Genomic DNA, 21,541 nt, shown 5'->3' with positions numbered 1-21,541 from the left:
TAATATTGTAAAAATGTCAATGTTACCCAGGGCAATTTATACGTTTAATGCAATCCCTATCAAAATACCATGGACTTTCTTCAGAGAGTTAGAACAAATTATTTTAAGATTTGTGTGGAATCAGAAAAGACCCCGAATAGCCAGGGGAATTTTAAAAAAGAAAACCATAGCTGGGGGCATCACAATGCCAAATTTCAGGTTGTACTACAAAGCTGTGGTCATCAAGACAGTGTGGTACTGGCAGAAAAACAGACACATAGATCAATGGAACAGAATAGAGAACCCAGAAGTGGACCCTGAAATGTACGGTCATCTAATATTCGATAAAGGAGGAAAGACTATCCATTGGAAGAAAGACAGTCTCTTCAATAAATGGTGCTGGGAAAATTGGACTTCCACATGCAGAAGAATGAAACTGGACCACTCTCTTTCACCATACACAAAGATAAACTCAAAATGGATGAGAGATCTAAATGTGAGACAAGATTCCATCAAAATCCTAGAGGAGAACACAGGCAACACCCTTTTTGAACTTGGCCACAGTAACTTCTTGCAAGATACATCCACAAAGGCAAAAGAAACAAAAGCAAAAATGAACTATTGGGACTTCATCAAGATAAGAAGCTTTTGCACAGCAAAGGATACAGTCAACAAAACTAAAAGACAACCTACAGAATGGGAGAAGATATTTGCAAATGACATATCAGATAAAGGGCTAGTTTCCAAAATCTATAAAGAACTTATTAAACTCAACACCAAAGAAACAAACAATCCAATCATGAAATGGGCAAAAGACATGAAGAGAAATCTCACAGAGGAAGACATGGACATGGCCAACAAGCACATGAGAAAATGCTCTGCATCACTTGCCATCAGGGAAATACAAATCAAAACCACAATGAGATACCACCTCACACCAGTGAGAATGGGGAAAATTAACAAGGCAGGAAACAACGAATGTTGGAGAGGATGCGGAGAAAAGGGAACCCTCTTACACTGTTGGTGGGACTGTGAACTGGTGCAGCCACTCTGGAAAACTGTGTGGAGGTTCCTCAAAGAGTTAAAAATAGACCTGCCCTACGACCCAGCAATTGCACTGTTGGGGATTTACCCCAAAGATTCAGATGCAATGAAACGTCGGGACACCTGCACCCCAATGTTTCTATCAGCAATGGCCACAATAGCCAAACTGTGGAAGGAGCCTCGGTGTCCATCGAAAGATGAATGGATAAAGAAGATGTGGTTTATGTATACAATGGAATATTACTCAGCCATTAGAAACGACAAATACCCACCATTTGCTTCAACGTGGATGGAACTGGAGGGTATTATGCTGAGTGAAATAAGTCAATTGGAGAAGGACAAACAGTGTATGTTCTCATTCATTTGGGGAATATGAATAATAGTGAAAGGGAATATAAAGGAAGGGAAAAGAAATGTTGGGAAATATCAGGAAGGGAGACAGAACATAAAGACTCCTAACTCGGGGAAACGAACTAGGGGTGGTGGAAGGGGAGGAGGGCGGGTGTTGGAGGGGAATGGGTGACGGGCACTGAGGTGGACACTTGATGGGATGAGCACTGGGTGTTTTTCTGTATGTTGGTAAATTGAACACCAATAAAAATTAATTTAAAAAAATAATAAAATAAAATAAAATAAAATTTTTCCCCTCATCATTAACAAGCCAGTCTTGTGTATTTTTTGAATCTCCTCATTCCTGGGCTATGTGAATTTCTTGGTCTGAATAGACTGGAGCTATGGACTTTATTGGAGTTAAGACTGGCATAAGACTTCATATTTGTTTATTTTGTGCTGCCTCCTTGGCTACGTGATCTGCCAAATTATTTCCTTTAGATTCTAAAGTCATGACCTTGGTGTCCTCCAAGATGAATTACAGCTATCTCCTTAGGTGTACAGTTTCATTCCAGGCTCGTATTTGACTGGGGAGTTACAATAATCCCCTTTCCTTCCAAATTTCCCCATGGGGATGTAGCACCAAGAATGCATATTTGGAGTCAGTATAAACATTAATTTTTAGCCTTTTACCAATTGAAGAGCATGGGTAAGTGCTATTAATTCAAACTTTTGAGCACAAATATTTGTTGGAAGGGCTTTTGCCTCAGTGGTTCTCTTTTTTTTTTTTTTTTTTAAGATTTAATTTATTTGTTCATGAGAGACAGAGAGAGGGAGAGACAGAGGCAGAAGGAGAAGCAGGCTCCCTATGAGGGGCACCCAGGCACCCCTGCCTCAGTGGCTTTTAATTAAGCTAACTATAGCACATCCAGCTTTTCTTTCTCCCTTATCCCAGAAACTACTGCCATCAATAAACTGACTTTCATCTGCATTTTTGATAGGGGATCTTTTAAATCTGGTCTGCTAGAACAAACGAGATCGATAATCTCTGAGAAGCCATATTCTAACACAGATGTATGATGGTCAGGTGCAGGCATAAGGGTAGGTGGGTTTAAAATTGGACAGGTTTTAAGTATTATTTCCAGTATGTATACAAGTATAGCCTGGTATCTAGTAAGTCAGCCTCACAGCATCCATGGTGGCCTTTGGTCTCTTGGACCTGATGTGGAGTCATCACTGTCAAAAACTGTGCCAGAATAAGTTTTGAAGCTTCTTTTACTGGGAGGCCTGTGCAGCCACCACTTGAAGACAAGCCAGCCTTGTGTTACATTATCAAGTGACTTTGAAAAATAGCCCACTGGTCTTGTTTAATTTCCTAAGTTTTGGGTAAGAACTCCCAAACTTGTCCCTGACTTTTTGCAACATATAAAGTGAAAGGTTTTTCTAAATTGGTAAGGCCTAAGCTGGGGCTGACGAAAGCTTAGTTTTAATGTTTGAAAGGCTGCTTGCTGGGCTTTAGTCCAGAGTAAAGGTTACTCATCAGGGCCTTTAATTAAATCATACAATGGTTTGGCTAAGAGCCCAAATCCAGGAATCTGCAGGTGGCAAAATCCTGCCATACCTAGGAAAGTAGGGAGGTTTTCTTGTAGCTGGGGGTCCAAGCCTTTTTTTCTGTCTGTAGACAGGATACGATGACCTGGTGTTAGCTCATATCCCAAATATTGTACTTTCTGTTTAGATATTTGCACCTCTTTAGGCGAGACGTGATACCCTCTGTCTGCCAAGAAGTTATAGAATTATTATCAGACACTTCTTTTATGGGACTACAGATTACAATGTCATCCACATATTGGATTATAGTCTCTTGAGGCAAGAAGATATAATGGAGGTCTTTACTAAGGGCTGCCCTGACCAGTGAGGACTATCTCTAAATCCCCGTAGCAAGATTATCCAAGCTAATAGAGCAGCCTGTGGGCTTAAAGGTGAGGCTCATTCAAAGGCAAATAGTGGCTGTGTTTCCTCACTTAGATGCAAAAGTGTCTTTTAAATCAAGTACTGTAAACCACTGAGCATCACCAGGGATCTGGGTGAGAATAGTATATAGATTTTGTACTACGAGATGAATAAGCACCATTGTTTCATTTATAGCTTCTAAATCTTTTACCATCTTATAGTCCCCACTTGGTTTTTTTTTTAAATAAATTAATTTTTATTGGTGTTCAATTTACCAACATACAGAATAACACCCAGAGCTCATCCCGTCAAGTGTCCCCCTCAGTGCCCGTCACCCATTCCCCCCCACCTCCCGCCCTCCTCCCCTTCCACCACCCCTAGTTCGTTTCCCAGAGTTAGGAGTCTTTTACTGGTAAAATTGGAGTGTTATAAGAAGATTGACAAGGCTTTCAAATACCATGTTTGAGAAACTTTTCAATACATGGCTGTGATGCAGCTTTTGCCTCAGGCTTTAAGGATACTGTGTTTTATGAGGTATAGTGGCTGGGCCTTTCAAGGTCACTTTCATTGGCTGGGCTCTAAGAGCCCGTCCTGGGACATTCCAGACCTATGGGTTTCCTTCCTTCCAGATATTAGAAGGGATATCAGGGTAAGATGTTAGTTCTCTGGTATTAAAGAGAACAAGCCATCCTCTTCTTTAGTAAGAACAAACCTTCTTCCCAGTTTATATATCAAGTCTCGTCCAAGTAATGGAGTAGAACAAGACAGAAAGACCAGAAAAACATGAGTAACCAACTGACTTTTGTATTCACGGGTTAAAAGAATTGTCTAGAGGCATGTTTTAGTTTCCCTTCTATGCCAACAATTTTATGACTAGAAAGACAAGTTGTGCCAGAGTGCTGAATAAGAACAGAGTAAGCAGCTTTTGTAGGGATAAGAAAATCAACAGACTTACCTTCCATATCCAGGATAACCTGTGGCTCAAACATCTTGATGTCAGAGAGCTGGACCAGCCTCAGGGCCCCATCATGCTGGATCTTCTGGTTCCTGCTCTTGGGTGGGAAAGTGAGTTCCTGTCTTCCTCTCTCTCTAGAGACGAGGACAGTCTCTATGTTCCATGACCTCTCCCAGGGTAGGAACCTCCATACACTTCTGTGCTCCTCTCAGCACCAAGTTGATCACATAGTAGTTAGTTAACTATCTTTTCTTGAAATGAAATCCATATGCAATTTCAGGAAAAGTCATTCAAATGGTATATTTTATCAATGTCCTTTTTTTTCTTTTTTTACAGACAGGACATGGTCCTGGGGGAGAGCCTTTTTTGGACATTCTTTGCTCCAATGTCCAGTCTGGCCACATCCATAACATGGCATCCTCTCTGGTCCTTTGTCTGAGATCGGCTTTTCATTTGGCCCCTGGCTAGTCTAGTGTTATGGGAGATCTGAAGTAGCGCCAGCCAATATTTGAGCCCATATCTTACCCTGCAATTTAGCTCTCTGGTCCTTTTCTTGCTCTAAAGCCACATGTCTCTGGTTAAAGATTCCAGCAGCTACCTCCAGTAGATGCTGAGTAGGAGTTTGAGGGCCACGAGCCATTCTAGTCAGTTTTCAGCAGATGTCAGTTACCAACTGACTTGTCAGATGCATGTTTAATATAGTTGTTTCCTCAGGTGAAGTTGGGTCCATGTTTAGTGTATTAATGAATAGCTTCTATTAAATGACCCTGAAATAGAGCTGGATTTTCATCAGCTCCTTGAGTCACTTCCTGAATTTTATCAAAGTTTACAAGTTTGGAGAATCCTTTTCTCATTCCTTCTATTAATCAAGTGATCATATGGTCTCCTCTCTCCTTCCCAGTCTATCCTCTTGCTAATTCCAGTGTGTTGGTATTTGGGACAGCAGCACTCCACCACCATCAGATAACTTTCCCTATCTCTTGTTGCCATTTCATCAGCAAACTCTCTTGGGCCCCTGCCCAGATGTGGTTTTCTTCAGGAATTCAACAAGTTAATATGATGTATATATCCTGCCAGGTCAGATCAAACATAATAATAGATAATTGTTGAAAGCCTTCAATAAATTGTTGATTTATCTGAGCCAGGTCGGCCATAGAGAATGGGACATGGACTCTAAATGTGCCTATTTCTCTATTAGCAACTTCCCTAAGAGGATGCATTCCAGATTCTGGTGGAACTCCTGGTAGATAGGGAGTTCCCCTACTAGTCTGTTCAGCAGGGCTGGGAGCAGAGGGGTCTTGGGGTTTATAAGATTGGCAGCCATCCTAGTGACTTAGGTGGTTGCCCTGTGCCCAAAAGACAATTCTATATAAAAATAGGGAAAGTAGCACCTGGATGGCTCAGTTGGTTAAGCAGCCGACTCGTGGTTGCAGTTCAGGTCATGATCTCAGGATCGTGAGATCGAGCCCTGCTTCAGGCTCTCCACTCAGTTGGGAGTGTGCTTGAGATTCTCCCTTTCCTATCCCTCTGCCCCTGTCCCCCTCAAATAAATAAATAAATCTTTTTTTCCCCCTTTTTTAGAATAGGAATTAAGAGGGCATCAAGTTTCTGGGTCTTATTTCCATACAACCAGGGTACTGCCTTCCAGCCAAAAGGCAGGTAGGTCTCTGGTCCTCCCTGTAGAATAGCCATGGGCTAGAGGAATGTAGCCTGAGTAACTGACATGAAAGTGTTCCAATAAGACCATACTCTTTGAAAAGCCCCTGAATTGAAAGTAAAGGGAGAGGAGAGGAAGTACTCGCCAAGTTTGTAGTAAGCCTTGGAGTCTAGATGGGAAGATTTGAGCCCCACGTTGGTAAGTTGCCAAAATGATGTGATATGAAGTTTGGGTTTGGGAGTAAACAGCCAAGAAAGAATTCTTGAGACTTTTTATTTATTTGTTTTTCCATCCCCCCCCCCACCCAATCAACCCTCAGTTTGTTTCCTATAGTTAAGAGTCTCCCATGGTTTTTCCCCCTCACTGATGATTTCCCATTCAGTCTCCCTTCCATACCCTATGATCCTCTAGGCTGTTTATTAAATCCCACATATGATGGAAATAATATAATTTTCTTTCTCCAATTGACTTATTTCACTCGGCATAACACCCTCCAGTTCCACCCATGTCAATGTAAATGCTATTTGTCCTTTTGATGGCTGAGTAATATTCCATTGTGTATATACCACATCTTCTTTATCCATTCTTCTGCTGATGGACATCTCCGCTCTTTCCAGAGTTTGGCTATTGTGGACACTGCTGCTACAAACATTGGGGTGCAAGTGCCCCTTTGGATCACTACATTTGTATCTTTGGGCTAAATCCCTAGTAGTGCAATTGCTGGGTGGTAGTGTAGCTCTATTTTTAACTTCTTGAGGAACCTCCATGCAGTTTTCCAGAGTGGCTGCACGAGCTTGCTTTCCCACCAACAGTGCAAGAGGGTTCCCCTTTCTCTACATCCTCACCAACATTTGTTGTTTCCTGACTTGTTAATTTTAGCCATCCTCACTGGTGTGAGGGGGTATCTCATTGTGGTTTGATTTGTATTTCCCTGATTCCAACTGATATGGAGCATTTTTTCATGTGTCTTTTGGCCATCTGCATGTTTTCTTTAGAGAAATGTCTGTTCTTGGCAAATTGAACTCCAATAAAAAATTTTTTAAAAAAATAAAAGAAAAAAAAGAAATGTCTGTTCATGTCTTCTGCCATTTCTTGACTGGATTATTTGTTCTTTGAGTGTTGAGTTTGATAAGTTCTTTATAGATCTTCGATACTAGCCCTTTATCTGATAAAACATTTGCAAATATCTTCTCCCATTCCGTAGGTTGCCTTTTGGTTTTGTTGTCTATGTCCTTTGCTGTGCAAAACTTTTAATCATGACAAAGTCCCAATAGTTCATTTTTGCTTTTATTTCCCTTGCCTTTGGAGACGTGTCTAGCAAGAAGTTGCTGCAGCTGAGATCAAAGAGCTTGCTGCTTGTGTTCTCTAGGATTTTGACGGATTCCTGTCTCACATTTAGGTCTTTCATCCATTTTGAGTTTATTTTTGCATATAGTGTAAGAAAATGGTCATTTCATTCTTCTACATGTGGCTGTCCAATTTTCCTGGCATCATTTATTAAAGAGACTTTTTCCATTGGATATTCTTTCCCGCTTTGTCAAAGATTAGTGGACCATAGAGTTGAGGGTCCATTTCTGGATTTTCTGTTCTGTTCCCTTGATCTGTGCGTCTGTTTTTGTGCCAGTTTCATACTGTCTTGATAATTACAGCTTTGTAATAGAGCTTGAAGTCAGGCATTGTGATGCCACCAGCTTTGGTTATTTTTTTTTTCAATATTTCTCTGGCTATTTGAGTTTTTTTTTTTTTTTCTGGTTCCATACAAATTTTAGGATTGTTTGTTCCAGCTCTGTGAAAAATATCAATGGTATTTTTATAGGGATTGCATTAAATATATAGATTGCTCTGGTAGCATAGACATTTTAATAATATTTGTTCTTCCAATCCATGAGCATGGAATGTTTTTTCCATGTCTTTGTGTCTTCTTCAATTTCTTTTATGATTGTTCTGTAGTTTTTAGAGTACAGATCCTTTACCTCTCTGGTTAGGTTTGTTCCTAGGTATCTTATGATATTATGATATCATAATATCTTATGATATTATTATAAATGGGAGCAGTTCCTTAATTTCTCTTTCTTTTGTCTCTGTTACTGTATAGAAATGCAATTGATTTCTGTGCATTGATTTTATATCCTGCCATGTTCTTGAATTACTATGAGTTCTAGCAATTTTAGGTTTTCCACATAAGGTATCATGTCATCTGTGAAGAGTGAATGTTTTGACTTCTTCTTTGACAATTTGAATGCCTTTTATTTCTTTTTGTTGTCTGATTGCTGAGGTTAGGACTTCTAGTTCTATGTTGAATGACAGTGGTAAGAGTGGACATCCCTGTCGTGTTCCTGGCCTTAGGGGAAAAGTTCTCAGATATTCACTGTGGGCCTTTCATAGATGGTTTTTTATGATATTGAGATATGTTCCCTCTATCCCTATCCGGTGGAGAGTTTTAATCAAAAAAGGATGCTGTATTTTGTCAAATGCTTTTTCTGCATCAATTGAGAGGATCATATGGTTCTTGTCCTTTCTTTTATTAATGTGATATATCACGTTGATTGATTTGTAAATGTTGAATGACCCTTGCAGTCCAGGAATAAAGTCCACTTGGTTGGGGTGAATAATCCTTTTGATGTGCTATTGGCTAGTATCTTGGTAAGTATTTTAGTATCCATGTTCATCAGGGATATTGGTCTATAATTCTCCTTTTTGAAGGGATCTTTGGTTTTGGGATCAAGGTAATGCTGGCCCCATAGAGCAAGTTTGGAAGTTTTCCTTCCATTTCTATTTTTTGAAACAGTTTCAGTAGAATAGGTATTATTTCTTCTTTAAATGTTTGTTAGAATTCCCCTGGGAAGTCATCTGGCCCTGGACTCTTGTTTTTTGAGAGTTTTTCTAATTACTGCTTCAATTTCCTTGCTGGTTATGGGTCTGTTCAGATTTTCTATTTCTTTATGTTTCTGTTTTGGCAGTTTAAAAGTTTCTAGGAATGCATCCATTTTTTCCAGATTGCCTAATTTGTTGGCATATAGTTTCTCATAATATGTTCTGATAACTGTTTGTATTTCCTTGGTGTTGGTCGTGATCTCTCCTCTTTCATTCATGATTTTATTCATTTAGGTCCTCTTTTCTTTTTGGTAAGTCTGGCTAGGAATTTTATTATCTTATTCATTCTTTCAAAGAACCAACTTCTAGTTTCATTGATCTGTTGTACTATTCTGATTTCTATTTCATTGAGTTCTGCTTTAATATTTGTTTCTCTTCTCCTGTTTGATTTAGGCTTTATTTGCTGTTCTTTCAGAAGCTCATTTAAGTGTAAGGTTAGCTTGTGTATTTGAGATTTTTCTAATTTTTTGAAAGAGGCTTGAATTGCAATATACGTCCCTCTTAGGACTGCCTTTGCTGTATCCCAAAGGTCTTTGAACAGTTGTGTTTTTGTTTTCATGAATTTGTTAAATTCTTCTTTAATTTCCTGGTGGACCCATTCATTCTTTAGTAGGATGCTCTTTAACTTCCAAGTATTTGAGTTCCTTCCAAATTTTCTCTTGTGATTGAGTTCAAGGTTCAAAACATTGTGGTCTGAAAATACACAGGGAATAATCCCCATCTTTTGGTATCTTGCAATGTTTTTAATTCAAAAAGGTGATTTTATTATAGCAAGGGGACAGGGCCTGTGGGCAGAAAGAGCTGCATCTGTGAGTGTGAGGAGTGATTGACTATATACTTTTTAGTTTGCGGAGGGAGGGAAAATAGAGATAACATTATGTTTTTAAGGAATTTCTGTATGCTGAAAGCAGGGTCTTACAGGTCCTTGAAGATTTAGCTATTGTCAAGATTAAGCTGCTTTTAGTCTTTAATAAAACATAAACATTGGGGAATTAAGCCAGCCATGACTCCTTGAGGAATGTCAGGCTCTGAGTGTCTCAGATACATATCAGCATGCTGCAAGCTGTAAGGAGATTTAATTTAAGTTACATTTCTCTTGCTCTTCTTTTCCTCATCAGGCACAGTATAGGTAGTAAGTAGAATGTAAGAACAAAGAATACTAGAAGAAGCAATCAGCCACCAGAAAATATGGTTCATTCTATAGGATAACTCACCAGACATGTTAATAGCATTAAAAAGGGGAGTGGGGATGCCTGAGTGGCTCAGCAGTTGAGCATCTGCCTTCGGCTCAGGGCATGACCCTGGGTCCAGGGATGGAGTCCCACATCAGACTCCCTGTGAGGAGCCTGCTTCTCTTTCTGCCTGTGTCTCTGCATCTCTCTCTCTAATGAATAAATAAATAAATCTTAAAAAAAGGGGGGGGATGGATGAGTGGACTGTTCTAGATTAAAACAGACTAAAGAGACAACGAACAAATACATTGAATAGCCTTTGTCTGATTCAAAGAAATCAAAAGTAAAAGGGCTCTTTTGGACACTGAGAAACTTGAGGATACTAAGAAAATATTTTGTTAGGTGTGATCATAGCACTTTCTCTGAGTAAGAAAATATCTTTTTAAAAAATGTATACTATAGTACTTGGGGATAAAGTAATGCGTCTGAGATTGGCTTAAAAATACTTCAGAAAAAAAAAAAACTTCAGAAAAGGGCACTTGGGTGGCTCAGTCGATTAAGTGTCTCCCTTGGACTTCGGTCAGGATCTCAGGGTCCTGGGATAGAGCCCCTCACTGGGCTTCCTGCTGGGTGTGGAGTCTGCTTCTCCCTCTGTCCCTCCCCACCCTTGTGTGCTTCTCTCTCTCAACTAAATAAATAAAATATTTTAAAAATAAAATTAAATACTGCAGAAAACGTTAAGTCATTATGGCAAAACATTGACCATTGTTAGAGCTCGATGAGGTATATGGTGATGCTAGTTGTACTCCTCGCTTTTATGAACAAACTGGAAATTTTCACAAAGTTTTGTGTTCACATAAACAGAGTGACATGGCAAAGTGTTCTAGGTATATTTTTTTAAAATATTTTTTATTATTTGTTTTAGAGAGAGAGTGAGCATACCCATGAGTGAGGGGAGGAGCAGAGTGAGAGGGACAAGTAGACTCTGTGCTGGGGATCAGCCAGACCAGGGGCTCCATCTCACCACCCTGAGATCATGAGAACTGAAATCAAGAATTGGAGGGTTGACCAACTGAGCCACCCAGGCGCCCTGGTGTTCTAAGTATATTAAGTGACAACAAGTCCGGGAAAAAATTAGTTTGGCTCTCTTTGAGTTTTTAAAAGGATTTGTGGGCAGATTTCAAAAATGTAAAGATAGACCCCAAATTAATACTGATAAATTCTAAGTTGTAGGCTTACGGATGAGTTTTCTATTTACGCTTTTCAGTATTTTCCAAGTTGCATTAAAAAAAAAAAAAAAAAGTTTTCCCAGGACGCCTGCGCAGCTCAGGGGTTGAGCCTCTGCCTTCGGCTCAGGTAGAAATCCCAGGGTCCTGGGATCCAGGCCCGCACCAGGCCCCCCACAGGGAGCCTGCTTCTCCCTCTGCCTATGTCTCTGCCCCTCTCATGAATAAATAAATAACACCTTTTTTTTTTTTTTTAAATAAAAGAGTCATCCAAGATGTTCATATGGCAGTTCAATATTTACCAGATAAACTTCATGGTTATTTACTGGATAAACTTTGAATAGTGATAAAGCTGTAAAAAAAAAAAAAAAGTTTATATGAAGGTAGCTCTTGATTTTAAAAATAAACTCGGATAACTATTTCTAAAACGGTAAAGTTGGGGCAGGCCGGGCGGCTCGGGGGTTTAGCACCACCTTCAGCTCAGGGCGGGATCCTGGGGACCTGAGATCCAGTCCCACGTCGGGCTCCCTGCACGGAGCCTGCTCCTCCCTCTGCCTCTGTCTCTGCCTCTCTCTCTCTCTCTCTCTCTCTCTGTCAAACAAACAAACAAACAAATAAAACGGTAAAGTAAAACCAGTCGCTGTCCTTAGGTTCCTTTCCTGCAAAGCTGGACTGAACGGGGCTGGTTCATTAGGACCGCGCCAGGTGGCGGGAGCGCGGTGGGAGCAGGGGCACCAAACAGCCCCAAACAACCCCCACTGTTCCCAGACTGCACATCTGGCTCGAAAGCCCCTTTAGACTTTTTTTTTAATTTTTAATTTTTATTTTATGATAGAGAGAGAGAGGCAGAGACACAGGCAGAGGGAGAAGCAGGCTCCGTGCAGGGAGCCCGACGCGGGACTCGATCCCGGGTCTCCAGGATCCCACCCTGAGCCAAAGGCAGGCGCCAAACCGCTGCGCCACCGGGGATCCCTGGAAAGCCCCTTTAAATCCGCACCAAGGAAAAACGACCGAAGAGACGCCGCAGGACCCGCGGCACCTGCCGGGAGCGGGGAGCGGGGCACGGGGCGGGCGGGGAAGGTCCGCCGCGGGCATCCGGAGCCGCCAGGTGGGCGCCGCGGACCTGCCGCCCTCCGCCCGGGTTTCCCGCGCTGGCCGGGCGCTCTGGGGCTGCGCTGCCCCCGGGCTCGGGCTCGGGCTCGGGCTCGTGCCCGCAGGGAGCGGCCGCCAGGTGAGCGCGGCCGCCAGGTGAGCGCGGCCGCCAGGTGAGCGCGGCCGCCAGGTGAGCGCGGCCGCCAGGTGAGCGCGGCCGCCAGGTGAGCGCCGCCCGCGCGCTCCCCGCCCCCAGCCCCGGGCCGCTGGCTCCGCTCCCTTCCGTCTTCTCCGCGACGCCCGGCGGACCCCGCCCCGCCCCGCCCCGCCCCGCCCGGAAGCGGGAGCCGGAGGGCTACGGTTCCTCCCCGCGGGCGGCGCTGCCCGCACCCCCGCCCCGCAAGCCCGCAGGTAACGGCGGGGGGGAGCATCCGTCGCTCCCGGGGCGTCGGGTGCGCAGCGGGCAGCTTAGACCGGAAGGACGCGAGTTCAGACGCGCCGGCAGCCGGGCTTTGGGGAGGTCACAGCTAGTTCCCGCTGTGCAGAGCCTCGCGGCGGGGGCGGCGTTCAGCCCTGGGCCCGAGCCCCCCGAGCCCCCCGAGCCCCCCGAGCCCCGCGAGCCCCGCGAGCCCCCTTTAAAGCCCCTGCCGCCCAGCCCACGGGCGGGAGACTCTTCACTGCTGTTCCGGGTACTGGCGCCACTTTGCAAGGGAGAAACTGAGGCAGGAAAGCACTAAAAGGGCCACCTGGAGAGACGACCAACCCCGGGGCCGTGCTGCCCGCCTGTCCACAGCGCCAGCGGCTGGGGGCGGCCTGTGCTCCCCGGGGAGCGGGGACGCCCGGAGAAGCTAAGCTCAGGCATCAGGGCCTCTCCTCCGAGCATGTTCTTACACTTGTGGCTTTGTATTATTTTTCTTAAAGAGGACCCCTCCCCAAGTCGTACAAATGCTAGGCCCCCTAAAACCTTCCTCTGACCCTGTGGCGTGGGCTCCACACTGGATAACAGCAGCTTGTTTTTCCCGATCTGTGCTGGGGGATTCGAGGATCCTCTCTGAGCACTACCAGGAGAGGCAGGAAGGCAGTGGGATGCAGTGTCAGCAACACGACACTCTTTCTTTGCATGACTGAATGGCCAGGAAGTCAAACTCTGGCCCTTTTATTTAGACAAGCAAAGGTTCGATTCCAGCTGTCTTACTGAGATGCCCGAAACTTTTAGAGTCCCAGTTCCTCTATTAAAAGGGAATACTTACTACTTAGATCAGACTCAGAATGAGTCTTTAACTGGTTTCTTAAGGGTCTACTCTGTAAGGCAGTGTTCCGGGGTTCTCAGGGGGTGCAACTGAGCGTAGAAACGATGAAGTCCCTGTTTGCATGGAGTTTGCATTGTGCTAGGGAGGCAGACAACAAGCATGTAAGTGAGTGGACATGTGTAAGGTCAGGCAGTAAGAAGTGCTAGGATTGAGCCAAGTGAAAGGACAGAGAGTAAACAGGAGCTGATAGTTTATTTTTTTTAAGATTTTATTTATTTTTTCATGAGAAACACGCAGGCAGAAGGAGAAGCAGGCTCCAAGCAGCCTGATGTGGGACTTGATCCGGGGTCTCCAGGGTCACACCTTGGGCTGAAGGCAGGCGCTAAACCGCTGAGCCACCCAGAGATCCCAGGATCTGATAGTTTAAGTGGGATGGATGTTTGGGTCTCTCTGGAAGAATGACCTTTGAGCAGTGACAAGTATGAAGTGAGGAGCAAACATTTGGGGGAATGGGGGTGCAAAGATCCTCAGACATGGGGATTTCTGCATGCTAAGGGATAGTAGCAAGGAGGGTAGTGGGGCTGGAGATGTGGCCAGCGGCCAGATTGTTAGGGCTTTGTAGGTGATGGTAAAGGTCCTGATTAAAGGGATCCCTGGGTGGCGCAGCGGTTTGGCGCCTGCCTTTGGCCCAGGGCGCGATCCTGGAGACCCGGGATCGAATCCCACGTCGGGCTCCCGGTGTATGGAGCCTGCTTCTCCCTCTGCCTGTGTCTCTGCCTCTCTCTCTCTCTCTGTATGACTATCATAAATTAAAAAAAAAAAAAAAAAGGTCCTGATTAAATGTGGAAACTGGTTTCTGAGTCTTACTTCTTCCTTATCCTCCCTCCCCTAGCCCCAAACAAACCGTGGTTGGATCTTTAACATAATAGCTAACAACAGTTGGTGCTCTATTGGTTTTTTAAAAATAGATAAGCTGGTTCTTATCTATGGGCTCAATTTTATCCATGGGTCAGATGTCCTGTGATCGTTTGGAAAGTACATTCTAAAGATGTCAATTCAATTTTTGTAGTTACCCTTTTAAAAGAAATCAGGCCACTCTTTCCTGGCAAGCAACCCTGATTGCCACATAGATAGAATAAAGTTTCTGGTCCAGAGGATGAGGGGCTGTTGAGAAAAGTGTGAGAGAGAAACCACCAGGGAAGAGGGGGTTTAAAGTCAAACTTGAGGTCCTCTGCCCATTTTTTTTGGTCGAATTATTTGGGTTCTTTTGGTGTTGAGTTGTATTAAGTCCTTTATATGTTTCAGCTATCAACTCCTTATCAGATCTGTCACTTGCAAAAATCTTCTCTCATTCACTTGGTTGCCTTTCTGTTTTGCTGATGGTTTCTTTTGCAATGCAAAAGCTTTTTTTTGCTTTTTTTTTTTTTTTTTTTAATTTTGGTGTAGTCTCAGTAGTTTGTTTGCTTTTGTTTTCCTTACCTGAGGAGATATATCTAGAAGAATGCTGTTGAGGCAGATGTCCAAGAGATTACTGCCTGTTTTCTTCTAGGAGTTTTATGGTTTCACGTTTTACGTTTAGGTCTTTTATCCATTTTGAGTTTATTTTTGTGTATGTTGTAAGAAGTGGTCCAGTTTCATTCTTTTGCATGTAGCTGTCCAGTTTGCCCAACACCATATATTGAGAAGACTGTCTTGTCCCCATTGTATATTCTTGCCCACTTTCATTAATCATGTAAGCCTGAGTTTATTTCTGGCCTCTCTATTCATTTCTATTGATCTAGGTATCTATTTAGTGCCTTATATTTTGATTGCTACACCTTTGTGATATTTCTTGAAATCTTGGATTGTGATGCCTCCAGCTTTGTTCCCCCCCCCCCCCTCAAGATTGCTTTGGCTATTTTAAAATAAGTCATGTAGAGAAAGACAAATACCATATGGACTCTAAAAAGAAAAGCAAACAAATAAAAATAGATACAGAATCATAAATGTAGAGAACAAACTGGTAGTTGCTAGAAGGGAGAGGGTTGGAGGGATGGGCAAAATAGCTGAAGGAAATTACGTATAAACTGCCAGTCAAAAAATAAATAAGTTGCAGAGATGAAAAGTACAGCAATATTATAACATTGTATGTTGACAGATGGTGACCACACTTATCTTGGTGAGCATTGAGTAATGTATAGAATTGTATAGAACCAGTTAGGAGACTCCAGGTGATGTGATGAGCCTCCAGTCTGCTTTTTTTTCAAAATCCCCTTAGGTCATCAAAAGGTGTTGTCAGGCAGAGTCTAAAGCCATCTGGAAGGAAAGCCAGTGCATATTGGTCAGATATTTCTAGTTGCAGAAAGATTTATGAAATTTTACTTGCTCCATCAGGGGCCCCCAGAACAGGTGACTCACTTAACACAGAGTTTGAGGGAGGAAGAAGCCATAAATAAGTTATACCCCAGATGCAACTCTCTAACACAACTCAAGAACTGAAGCATGTCATTCTACAGGGAGTGAGGCATAGAGGTCAAAGGTGTTTTGGAACTACTTAGTCATGGGTTTGAGTCCCATGCTCTCTGCTCTGCCACTTGGCAGCTCTGTGGCCTCAGGCAGGCTGTTTTAGATCTCTGAGCCTCAGCTCTCCCCTCTGCAAAATGGGGCTAATAACCATAACTTCTCTCATGGAACTGAGGTAAAGAATAAATGCCATGGGGAGTGGCTAGCAGGGTGCTCGGCACACAGTAAGCACTCAGTATGTAGAAGTGATTATTAATATCTGCACCAGAAAATAACCTGCTTCATGTGCAGAGCCAGACCTGCCTGAAAGTGCAAAGGGGACTGAAAAGTAGTCATCGAGCATTATTTGCTCAACAAAATGTGGGGTCTTGATATTAGTACAGGAATCCGGAAAGAGCTGTCCATTAGCTAGTTTTCTTTGGGTTCTTGGTCTGCAGAACTGAGGAAGGAGATTTCTGGGATCGTTAAAATGATTCAGAGAAATGGCGGGGGGGTGCAGTGGTGCTTTGGCAGGAAGAACCAACAGTTAAAATGAACTTTAAAGCCACCAAAATCTCAGACAGAAGTGTCCTTGCGGCCTGTCTGCTTGGCCTCCTTCTCTTTTGTAAGGATGCTGAGGGTTATTGCTTTTCTCTACTGGGTCTCACAACACACATCTCTTTCTTCCCTCTCCTTGTGCCTCTCAGCCTTGTCCTTTCACACATATCTCTTTCCCTTTCTTAGTTTCTATTCTTTCACCACTTTCTAGCCCCTCCTCATCTCTCTTCTCTTTCTTCTTTCTGCTTCTGTCTCGGACATGGTGAAGACCCCTCGGGGTCACTAGTCCCTGACCTGGCACAGAGGAAAGTGATTTCTCAATCTTGTGCAATATGACCTTGAAATCTCACAGAGGGCTGATGGAGATACGGAAGGGAAGACTCTGCCCTTACAACACTCCAAGCTATACTGAGCCAGGAACAGGTAATGACCCTGACCCAAGAACTGGCATCATCTCCCCAAACCAGAGTCAGTGAGAGTAACTGTTCCTCATTCCCTTCCCACCCCCAGCCACCAGCTTGGCCTTGATCTCACTGTTTCACTCCAAGACTTGCCAGGACAGGGTGCATGCCATGTCCCTGCGCCTCCCTCCTCCCTCCAAATACCATCCGTCAGATCAAGAACAATAAACACATTTCAAGGCAGGGGCACATTGAGCCAGGCTCCAGTCTCTTGAGACAAGTACCCAAACAGGCAAGGCCTGCTTCTTCCATTAATTCCTTCCAGAAATATACCAATATCCCTTAAGCCCAAGTGCTCTTCTTTACTATCTAAGCTACCCTAAGATCCTGTTTCATCATTGAAATGGGTCTTCTGTAAAATTTGCCATTGCATATACTAGTTAGGATTATTTTCAACTGTGAATGGCACAAACTCAGAACTAACAGTGGTTCAAACAAGATACAAATCATTTTTGCTTTACATCAAAGTATGTCTTGGGGTTGGACCAGAAGCTTCATGATGTCATCTGAGACCCAGATTTCTTCTCTCTTTTTCTTCTGCTGCCATTAATATATTGCCTCATGGTCTAAGATACCTGCTGGAGTTCTAGCCATTTTGTCCCTTTTCCAGACAGCATGAAGGAAGAAAGGGAAAACGCATGCTGGGATAGACAACAACAGTTTCTGTCGTCATACTTGGCACTTCTGTTTTTCTTGCTTTTCTTCTGTTGAGATGCCCCAAGACTGTGAGAAATCCTCTCTCCTCAGTATTCTCATAGCAAATTGCATGCATCAGGATCATTTATTAAAGTTAATTAATACATATTATGTCCCAAGATATATCCCCAGCACCTAGCTCGGTGTTTGATACAAAGAAGAATAATAGAAGGTGGTGCTCCCAGGATCAAGAGAGGCTTACACACACACAGATGATTAGATGATTATGATGCAGGATACAGTTCTGTCCCTCAATTCCAATATGTGGGTGGTTTCTCCCCACAGCATCAAGTAATTCCCTACTCTTGAGCATTTTGCAATTCAACTCAATCCTTACACTATATACCCAGAGACAGCATCAAATTCTGTTATGGATTCAGTCCCACAAGAATGCCCCTCCTGCCCTCAGATGCCAATCACAAATCCAGGTTGTTACCTGAAACTTCTGACTGACAGGCTATAAATCAGATTTCCATAGCCTCCTCCTTAGGCTTGATTAATTTGCTAGAGTGGCTCACAGAACTCAGGTAACCAGTTTAGTCACTTGATTACTGGTCATTACAAAGAGTATTAAAGGATATGAATCAGGAGCACCTGGGTGGCTCAGTTGGTTTAGCATCTACCTTTGGCTCAGGTCATGATCCCAGGGTCCTGGGATGGAGTCCTGCATCAGGGTCCCTGCTTAGCAGAGAGTCTGCTTCTCCTCCCGCCTTTCCCCCTGTTCATGCTTATACTCTCTCTCTTTCTCCAAAATAAATAAATATTTTTTTTAAAAAAATAAAAGATATGTATCTATAGCCAGATGAAGATATAGGATGAGATCCAGAACAAAGGAGCTTGAGCCTGTGGATTTGAGGCCTGGCACAGGTAACAGATGGGTGTGTTCTGGTTCACCAACCTGAAACCTCTCTAAGTCCATCCTTTTTGGGCTTTTATGGGGGCTTCATTACACAGGCATGACTGATTAAATCATTGGCCATTGGTTCCTCTCCCCTTTCTGAAAGTTCCAACCCTTTAATCATATGGTTGGTTCTTCTGGCAACCAGCCCGCATTAGGTTAATTCCAGAAGTTACACCATTAATATAACATGAACACACTCAACACGGGAAATTCCAGGGATTTTAGGAGCTGTGTGTCAGGAACAGTGACTGAAGACTGAATATGTATTCCTAATTATAATTCACAATGTCACATGGAGTACAAAATTTAATGACAGATGTGTGGACATTGGCCATAGGAGCACAGAGGAAGCTGGTTACCTGGAGCAGAGAATGGAAAGGTATATTAGATGGCAGCACCCCCACAGAAGAGAGTATTTGAGCATGGCTTTGAATGACATACCAAAATTCTGCCAAGTGAAGAAGATAGGAAGGACTTTAAGAAGGAATCCTATATCCTTAAATGTAGTTAGGGGTAAAAGTCCTGTGGGCCCAGCCAGTTCTCCCATTGTTCAAGATACATGGGTTGAGTGGCAGGAGAAGGTGGGCATCTGTCAAAAAGGCCTTGTAGGCTATGCCACAGGGTTTGAATTTCTTCTTGTATTCCAGGAACTCTTGAACATAAATGTCCCTAAGACCCATACAGTGTGCTCATTAATGATGCATATTTTCTTTTTCTTTCTCCTAGAAATTCTGATTCCATAGGGAATTCATTTTAACAGGCGCCTTGAATGATTCAGGAATTCCCAGTGTGGTGGTTTGGCAGCCAGGAGGCAGTGTTGAATTAAAGCAAATGCAGATGATCAGACTTGGATTTTACAGAGGTCATTCCAGTAGTGGTATAAAGAGTGGCATTGTGAGTGCCAGGAATGGAGGCAGGAGACATATTAGGCAGCTCTGATAATTGTTCAGGCAAGAGGTAATAAGTGTTGACCCTGAGGAGTGACAGTAGAAGTGAAGGGTATTTAGAGAATTATTTTGGAAGTATCAGTGACATGACTTGGTGACACTGATTGTGATGGATTGAAAGAAATAGAAAGTTGAAAATAGCTCAGGTTTTTAAGCTTGGATGACTTAGCAGATGGTAAGGCTATTAAACAAGTTAGTGAAAAGAAGGGAAAGAGTAAGTTTGGGAAATAAAGAGTTTCATTTGAATATGAATATTCATGTTAAGTTGGGGATGCCTGGAGGGGCACTTTTTTGTATTACAGTATGGGTATGCATACTCTCCCCAGAAACACACAGACAATCATACCTCTCACTATATTGCAGATTCCTCTAGGGCACAGATCTGACATTGGTAGTTGGCACATACTTCACTTTCCCTGGCATATGGCCACTTAGAATTGAGGGTGAGGAGACATCCACAGAATAAGCATATGTCCCCTCCTCACCCAATTCCCAAAAAGGTAGCAGTATAACATGGTGAAAGATGAACTCTACTTCTGAGACTGTGAAGCAAATTATGATTCTCTTTGTTCTGTGACTCTAAAAGAAATCCAAAGTTTTCATCCAAAAAGAGAAAACCTGATCATTTTGGGAAACATAACCAATCATGACATTTCAATCTGCTGCTGTTCTATTGCTGTGCTGCTAGGCTTCCCACACAAACCTGCTTCTTAAGTATATCGTTCTTGCACATCTTTGTATTACTTGGCATATACATTTTATCTTCTCTTTTGTTTCTTTGACTTGGGAGTCACGGTTGATTGTGTTCTCTTTCTGAAAACTAATTCTTTGAACATGATAAATAAGATTTTTAAAAAATTATATTAGTATCTCTGGGGCTATTCTTTCCCAGCATCCACCTCCTACTTCTTTCTTCCATATCTTTTCTACTAATATCTTTTCCCTGTTTCAGACTTTCTAAGAGAAGCTGGACGGGAAACAGTAGTATTCTGTTGGTAGAAACAACCACTGCCTTAGCAAACAGCGACGATTCAGGACCAAGGACAGTAGCAAACTGGTGGTGGGGCTCAAGATTTTGACTTTACACTTATGAGAGATGATTTGTGTATCACAGGTGTTCCATAAACATTAAATCAAATTCAAAATGTGAGTAGAAGAGTTGATTAATATACATTTCCAACAAATAAGTGTGATCCTGCTGATGTGAATATCACACAAGCTGTCTCGGCTTTATGTACATAACTCTTCTTTTCCGTCTGGTACAGGTGATAGAAAAAAATGTTGATCCTGAAAAAATGCTGTTACCACAGCTGAGGAAGAAGTATATCCTTTTCTATGCTTTGAGTGTGCGCATGTGTGTGTATAGTACTGATATCCTTAGTAGGTTATATTTCAAATATCTTTTTAGAGCCATATTCCCTACTATTATGGTTTTATGTTCTTCTTTAAGAAAGTTTAGTTTTAGTTTTGCAGGCACTGCACAATTTGGCTGTCAGAAGAGCCAGATTCTTTCTAATATATGTTTTGGCACCAAATACATTGTATAAAATAGAGAAGCTAGCAGTGGGAATTATAGCAAATCTTAAAAGGGCTTAATTAAGCATCCTTTAGAACTAAGAGTCACAATATTGACATCCTATCTTCAAGAACTAATCATCATGCCCATTAGGAAAAAAAAAAAAGAGCACAGAAATCTCCTGAAATGAAAGTTAAAGAACCATGGAGAACTTAAACCTGAAAATGTTACCTTAGAAAAACTTTCTAAATGAAAGTCATGTAAGGAATGGGTTCTTAGCCTGCTATTCATGAACTCCAGTGGACTTCCTGGTGTCTGTATACTCCTCTAAATTACATGCAGAAACATGTGGCAATGGTAATTTCTACATTTTTATTCCCTCTTGAGAGATTGAGACTCCCCAAAGGGTGCACAACTCAAAAAGCATCAATAACTATATTCTGGAAGTC

General features: G+C 42.6%; 1 protein-coding gene across 1 annotated transcript in view; it reads left to right on the top strand.

The window, feature by feature from the left end:
• Positions 1 to 2,058: 2,058 nt before the first annotated feature.
• LOC112922804 (aldehyde oxidase-like) overlaps positions 2,059 to 21,541 on the top strand; it is an 86,286-nt gene continuing 66,803 nt past the window's right edge. Inside the window, 4 exon segments of the mRNA XM_072742833.1 lie at positions 2,059 to 2,062; positions 12,192 to 12,438; positions 12,539 to 12,971; positions 20,842 to 20,956. Of these exon segments, the coding sequence (XP_072598934.1) occupies positions 2,059 to 2,062; positions 12,192 to 12,438; positions 12,539 to 12,971; positions 20,842 to 20,956 (799 nt within the window).

Source organism: Vulpes vulpes, chromosome 16 (assembly GCF_048418805.1).
Source record: "Vulpes vulpes isolate BD-2025 chromosome 16, VulVul3, whole genome shotgun sequence".
In the NCBI taxonomy this organism is placed as follows: Eukaryota; Metazoa; Chordata; class Mammalia; order Carnivora; family Canidae; genus Vulpes; species Vulpes vulpes.
The sequence above is the reverse complement of the archived record's forward strand: the minus strand, read 5'-3'. Positions and strand labels throughout refer to the sequence as shown.